Consider the following 6,942-nt stretch of genomic DNA (forward strand, 5'->3'; position numbering starts at 1 on the left):
CTATCAGCAGCACCTCCGGCATCACCAACACTGCTACCTCTCTGTAAATAACAAAGAAAGCAATCGTGAATACAAACAAATGTTCGAAGTAATAAGAACCAGAGGCGCAAAAGAGATCAAGATATCAATCAATGGTGACCTGAGTAGCGATTGAGTCGAGCTCATCAAAGAAAAGAACGCATGGTGCTGATTGCCGGGCCTTATCGAAGATCTCTCTCACGTTGGCCTCACTCTCACCAAACCACATGGTTAGCAGCTCAGGACCTTTGACACTGATGAAGTTGGCTTGGCATTCATTGGCAATAGCCTTTGCAAGCAAAGTTTTACCGCAGCCTGGAGGACCATAGAACAACACTCCTTTTGAAGGAGACATCCCAAATTTCTCAAACTTCTCTGGGTGTTCAACAGGATATTGGACAGTCTGCAAGACATAACAAGCACTGGTAATTAGCTGTGAGTTTATAAAAAACTACTAATGATAACCGATACAACTTCGTTCTCCTTGATACCTCTTGCAGCTCCCTCTTGACATTCTCCAGCCCACCAATGTCCTCCCAGCTGACATTGGGAACTTCCACAACCTGCCAACAAAAGATAATCATTGACCAAACACAACAATTTAATGAGAATATTAATCTTAAGACAATACCGTCTCACGGAGTGCGGATGGATTGCTAGATCCAAGAGCCGTCTTGAAGTGTTCATTAGTGACAGCCATAGAGTTGAGCACCTCAGCATCTATTGATTCATCTTCCAAGTCAATAACATCCATTTTCTCACGGATGCATTGCAGAGCAGCTTCAGTACAAAGCGCTGCAAGATCAGCTCCAACGTATCCATGAGTGTCTTTGGCAATCCTTTCAAGATCAACCTACATAGCAAGAAAATAATTTGAAGAATAAGCAAATATAAGATGGATAATGATGGCTGGAAAAAAAACATGGTGATGGTAGTTAAAGGTGGTTGGCGAAGGTGATTTACATCATCAGACAGCTTCATATTCTTTGTGTGAATCCGGAGGACTTCAAGGCGTCCAATTTCATCAGGCACTCCAATGTCAATTTCCCTGTCAAACCTGCCAAACCTTCTAAGGGCAGGGTCAATGCTGTTTGGCCTATTTGTTGCTCCAATAACAATTACATGTGCACGAGATTTGAGGCCATCCATTAATGTCAGAAGCTGAGAAACAATGCGCCTCTCAACTTCACCATGAGTTTTTTCACGCTTGGGTGCGATTGAATCAATTTCATCAATAAAAATAATTGATGGAGCATTCTTCTCCGCTTCTTCAAAAGCCTTTCTAAGATTGCTCTCGCTCTCTCCAGCTAGTTTTGACATAATCTCAGGACCATTAATGCAAAAGAAGAAGGCTCCAGTCTCATTTGCAACTGCTCTGGCTATTAATGTCTTGCCAGAACCAGGAGGTCCATAGAGCAAGATGCCCTTAGGCGGTTTAACACCAATAGATTTGAAAAGCTGGGGATGTCTAAGGGGAAGTTCTACTAGCTCTCTGATTTGAGCCATTTGTTTTCTAACACCGCCAACATCATCATAACCCACTTCATCCAGCCTATTTTCATCTTCCCTTTTAACAGGCTCACCCTCACAATAGATCTCAGTGTCAGGAGCAACTACACAGTACTCAGGTGGGTCAGTTTCTATGATTTTGAACTCTACACTTCTCATGCCACCTCTAACAAGGAAAAGGTCTCCTTTCCTTACAGGACGATAAGCCTCCAAGAAATATGCTGCAAACAGAATAGAGAGAAGATGAAGAGATTAAGAAGCCCATCTAGACCCAACAACAGCAACACGCATGGGGTAGGTTCAAGAATTAAAAGCAGCTAGCATGATCTACATGGATATGAGATAAAAAATTTTAAACAACGACAAACAATAAACTGATTACAGATATAGAGAGGCAAAAAGTTATAACCAATCGGGTAGCATATATGAATGCAAGTACCAACAGGTACAATGAACTGAATGAGAAATAATTACATTAGTAGGAAAGCGGGTAGGGGAACACCTATTCAATAGTTAGGTGCTTAAGCGTGCAAAATGAATGCAAAATATGCATCAACTAGCCAAGTATATATAAAATTGAAGGTGAACAGAGAACTGGGATAGACCAAAAATACTACAGTTTTAAAGCTCTACAAATTAAAAAAAAATATTTATTGCTCAAAATAAAGTTTACTCATAAAACACTCAACCATTTGCATGAACAGAAATAATTCATAATATTTATTCTAGTTGGGATAAGGCTAACAATAGTAAAGATTATCTTTAAAAGAAACTGATTATATGCACAATTTCAATTAATCATGATAGTTTGTGAAAATCCAACAAAATCAATAAAGGATGATTTGCAGCTACATTAAAATGAATTATAACATATAAGACATGAAGTGAGAATTCAAAATGCAAACAACATATCATTAAAATATGTTGTCCTCCAAATTAAATTTGGTAAAGAATGAAAAACGAGACTTGAACGGGGTCTTAAATGGGCCACTTAACAAGTAATTTGAATGCTTTTAAATAACAGTCAACTATTTTTATCAAGACACGACGGAATTCATTTTGTGAAAATCATCCTTTTGTAAAATCATTGCATTGCAACCAAAAGAAATAAGCAAGTTAAACGACAACTAAAAATTATTGAAATGTGGAATTGACAGAATCGTGCTTAAAGATTGCAAAATTAAAACTTCAAGAGTTCCAGTGGGAGTTTTTTCTTATGAAATTGTTGATTTATAGTAGGAAGATAAAATGTGTTTTATTGAAATGGTTTGTCAAATAAAATGGGCAATCTCATTTCAAATGCAATGCCCTCTTGAGCCCACAAATAACCCCCCCCTAGTCCAACAAGTAATTTGAATATTCTTAAAGAACAATAGACTATTTTTATCAACAGACAACGAAATTCATTTTGTGAAAATCATCCTTTTTGAAAAATCATTGCAACCAAGAGAAATAGGAAAGTGAAATAATAAAATTTTTTGAAATGTGAAGCTGACAGAATTCTCCTTACAGACTACAAAATTAAAACTCCAATAGTGACAGTGGTAGTCGTTTCTTATGAAATTGTTGATTTATAGTAGGAAGAAAAAAGGTGCCTACCAAAATGTTTTGTCGAACAAAAATAGCAATCTCATTTCAAATGCAATGCCCATTCAAGCCCACAAATAAGCCCCACATAGTCCAACTAGGACTCAACTCATTAGACTGGGAGCATCACAACTTTCTAATATGTATTGTACAAATTACAAAATATTCAACTTAAAGAGCACATCTGCCGAAAGATATAATTGAGATTTGTAGTGAAAAAAAAAGATAATTGAAAAGTCAAAGTAATCATAGGAAGCATATAGCAAAGGTATAAAGTTTTTTTTTTTTTTTTTTTTGTTAAGAAGAATAAATTTTATCTCAAATATTTTGCGTATCAATAAAAAGGTGAGCAAAAAATAAGCTTACAAATTGCAAACTTAAGCACACACGGTAGCAAAACAAAACCTTCATGTCATGGATGACAAGTCATGAACCAAGGGGTCATGCTAATACATTGCTTGAGCAAAAGGCCATTGGGTATTAGAGTTTACTTAACTATACAGTACAAGCCAATGCCAAATAGTAGGAGGCAAGGTTAGTGATGAAATTATTAAGGTAACAATATTAAACAAAAGCTCATAATTTAAAAAAAAAATAAATAGACAAAATTTAGATAAAGACCAATTCAGCACTGGTTCAAAAAAGTTAGAAAAAGCCTAGTATGTATTGTAAAATTATTCAAACATCATCAAATGGAAGTTCGTAACTATAGATATAAACCCAATAAAATCCGTGCTTAATAAAAAGAGAGAGCTTTTATAGGGCAAGTCGGCATAATGATTCTTCCAATACAGAAGATATCACATGACTCAAAGCCCATCAGGAAAAATTATCAAACTGCAAAAGAATACAGATTACAAGTTTAAGTGACTCACAAAAAAAAAATAATAAAATAAAAAAATACATGTAGAAGAGAAAAATTGCTCAATCTAATGACGAGAATAACTCACGCTTCAAATATGCATCAAAGAGATTTCCCGTAACGCCTTCAATGGTATCATCAATTGGAAGAATGTGCACACGCTTTCCATATTTGACATCCTGGCACTGGTGTACTGAAACAACATCACCAAGTCTCACTCTAAGATTTGATCTCACAACTTTATTCATCCTAATCTTAGGTTCCTCACATGTATCATCAGCAAGGGCAATACAAATTGTATCTTTCCTTTTCTTTCCCTATAAAAGTAAACAAAACAGAATAAGCATACACAACCAATAATTACAGAAAACACAAAATAGACCCAAAAGACACCAAGTAAATACTCCAAACTTAATTCAACCGGTAGACTGAGTGCATTATAATAACTGCATCCATTCCATTACTACAACAAGATAAGATATCACTTTAAAAGCCAAAGAAACCTTAAAAATATTAGAGACATCAACATGCAAAATCCAACCATACACTTGAATTCTTAAGAACCATCATAGGAAGAACCCAAAGAATCAAAACACAATCAAGCAACTCATATCTTTCATGTTTTTTCTTTCAGGAACATCAATTTTAAGGCAATTTTCCAATTACTAGCGGCCAGTGATCCCTTAAGAATGTTGACTCCTAAGATTTCTAAATTTAGCACTACCACATATTTGCCCATTAATGCTTAGATGGATTTACAAACTTTCCACAAAATTCTTATGTATTTGCATATCCAACACAAATATTTTGATAATTACTTGGATAAGACCAAAATCTCTAAATCACATAAAAAATACCACAAAGGTTAACTTTTCTAAAGTGAAATACACCTTTGCAAGCATATATTTAATGTGATTGAGACTCTAAAATGTTATTTAAATAAATATCAAAGTTTGGATGTTATATATGTAAATACATAACAATCATGCATTAATATGCAAAATCTCCCTAATTCTTTATGCACCAAATCAATTTCTAAGTTTTCTAATTAAAATGTGTTAATATGCCAATCATTCAAATTATTTAGTAGAATTATTATCCTAAAAATTACAAGTTACCATCCCCCAATTAGCCTCTAATTTTCTGCTAAACCTATTTTTTCCCATAAGAAAAAAAAATTTACAGGGCCCTTTTCATGGATATTTTCAAATCTTCGCTAACAGCACATCAAATACCCTCCTACCTCAAATCGTTAAATTCTCACCAAATTATGAAATTCAAAGCAAAACCCCAGCCCATTTGATATTCCCAATGGTCTTGGCGCACACAACTACATAGATTTGCTAGTTCAATGTTTTTTCAATGGATGGTCGTTTTATTAGGATATATGTTGGTGGCATGTGCATGAATCCTCCTTAACTTATATGATAAATGGAACCTCTAACAATCTAACTAGATTGAAGGGATTGTTTGCTTAAAAGGAATTTCAATCTAACCATGGTGCAAGAAAATAAAAGTTCAAGCATGCTAGATTTCAGTACAAACCCAAAAAGCGAAAGTAGAGATCAATTCGAGGTTTGCGGCAGAAACGAGTTAATCAATTTTTAGCATTTTAGTACTTAATTTATGGAAACTCTAATCTAAAGGGAGAGAGCAGATAAAAGATTCCTCCCAAATATTAGAAAAATTTGAACTTTTATCTGTCTAGTTTTGAGTTATTTATGTTCAGTCTGGCTTTCAAAGACAGAAAACTCTTCTTGACCCTATCAAAAGCGCATCTTTCAAGTTATTTCTTCCTTCCCGAATAAGATTTGAAGTTCTTCATGCCTAGAAATTAAATAAAAAAAATAAAAAAAAATCCAGACAACAAAGTTTAAGCACAACCACAATTACTTCTCCCTCCGTGATGTGCTGGAACCATCCTCAAAACTAACAAATTCAAGTCCCAGAACAGCCGATGCCTCATTTCTTAGCCAAACCCTAATCCACAACCTAATCAAATATACATTAACTAACAATAAGCAACCCAAATAAATCATTACCTTCAACAAAATAGTATCTCCTCTGAAGAGCTGCAGCTTCTCCATAGTCTCCGGATGCATTGAAACCACCGAGTTATCATCATTGATAGCCTCATCAACAACCAAACGGTTGGGAGATTTCTTCCTCTCCAGAATCGCCGTGCTGAAGTCCTTCTTCACCGATTTTCTAAATCCCCCACCATTAGATAAGAAGAAAAAAAAAACATAAAAAACGCATCATGGCGAGAAGATTTCAACAAGAAAACTGAAACAAAGTAGATCGGAGGCAGGGTTCTTACGGATCCGATGATCCCTCTCCCTGATTCGCCATCTGAACTGAATCGCAAGAGTCGAATCCAAGAAGAGAAAATATAGCTGCGAAGATTTAGAAGAAGAGAGTTGTTGGAGACGGAGAATAAATAGAGTCGCTGCGAAGCAATTGCTAAAATCTTTCGTCGCACCTAAATTAAGGGCTCACCGTTCATTGTTTGTGATCATAATTTCATGAAAAACATTAGCGGTGGATGAAAACTGCCAATTTGATGGAATCTTGGCCGTTGGATGTTTAGGAAAGAAAGATCTAGAAGTATTCATATTTGTTCTTTCCTTTAGAATTCAGAGAACAGATTATTGGGTTTATTAATTTATTCTTAATTAATTTAACCTGTAACTTGAATATGAGGTATCCTTAATATTTTGTCACTAAAGTTTGTCTCAAGCATAAAGTTGAGGGTTGAATTCATTACTGTGCAGAGACACTTAAAAGAATAGAATATTGAAGGAAGAGAAAGACAGATTGAGAGTAAGTAGAGCAAAAGCACACTATTGAAGCAGTAAATTTGTGTAATATGTATTCATGAAAGGGAATCCATAGTTATATAAATAATGGGTTGTGCAATTACATACAGTAAATCTAGTGTGCGTAGTTACGACGAGGGTATTTTA

The 6,942-nt window shown here is 35.1% G+C and overlaps 1 protein-coding gene across 1 annotated transcript; it reads right to left on the reverse strand.

Moving 5' to 3' along the window:
* Positions 1 to 8: 8 nt before the first annotated feature.
* Positions 9 to 6,477, reverse strand: LOC110038009 (cell division cycle protein 48 homolog; the record flags this gene model as incomplete). Its single annotated transcript, XM_020742762.1, has 8 exons — positions 6,297 to 6,477; positions 6,019 to 6,184; positions 4,065 to 4,293; positions 982 to 1,748; positions 650 to 871; positions 510 to 581; positions 140 to 421; positions 9 to 41 (listed from the first exon to the last, which is right to left on the reverse strand). Coding segments are annotated over exons 1-8 (1,803 nt in total), but the record flags the coding sequence as incomplete, so codon positions are not given.
* Positions 6,478 to 6,942: the final 465 nt, after the last annotated feature.

Source organism: Phalaenopsis equestris, unplaced genomic scaffold (assembly GCF_001263595.1).
Source record: "Phalaenopsis equestris unplaced genomic scaffold, ASM126359v1 Scaffold229077, whole genome shotgun sequence".
Classification (NCBI taxonomy): Eukaryota; Viridiplantae; Streptophyta; class Magnoliopsida; order Asparagales; family Orchidaceae; genus Phalaenopsis; species Phalaenopsis equestris.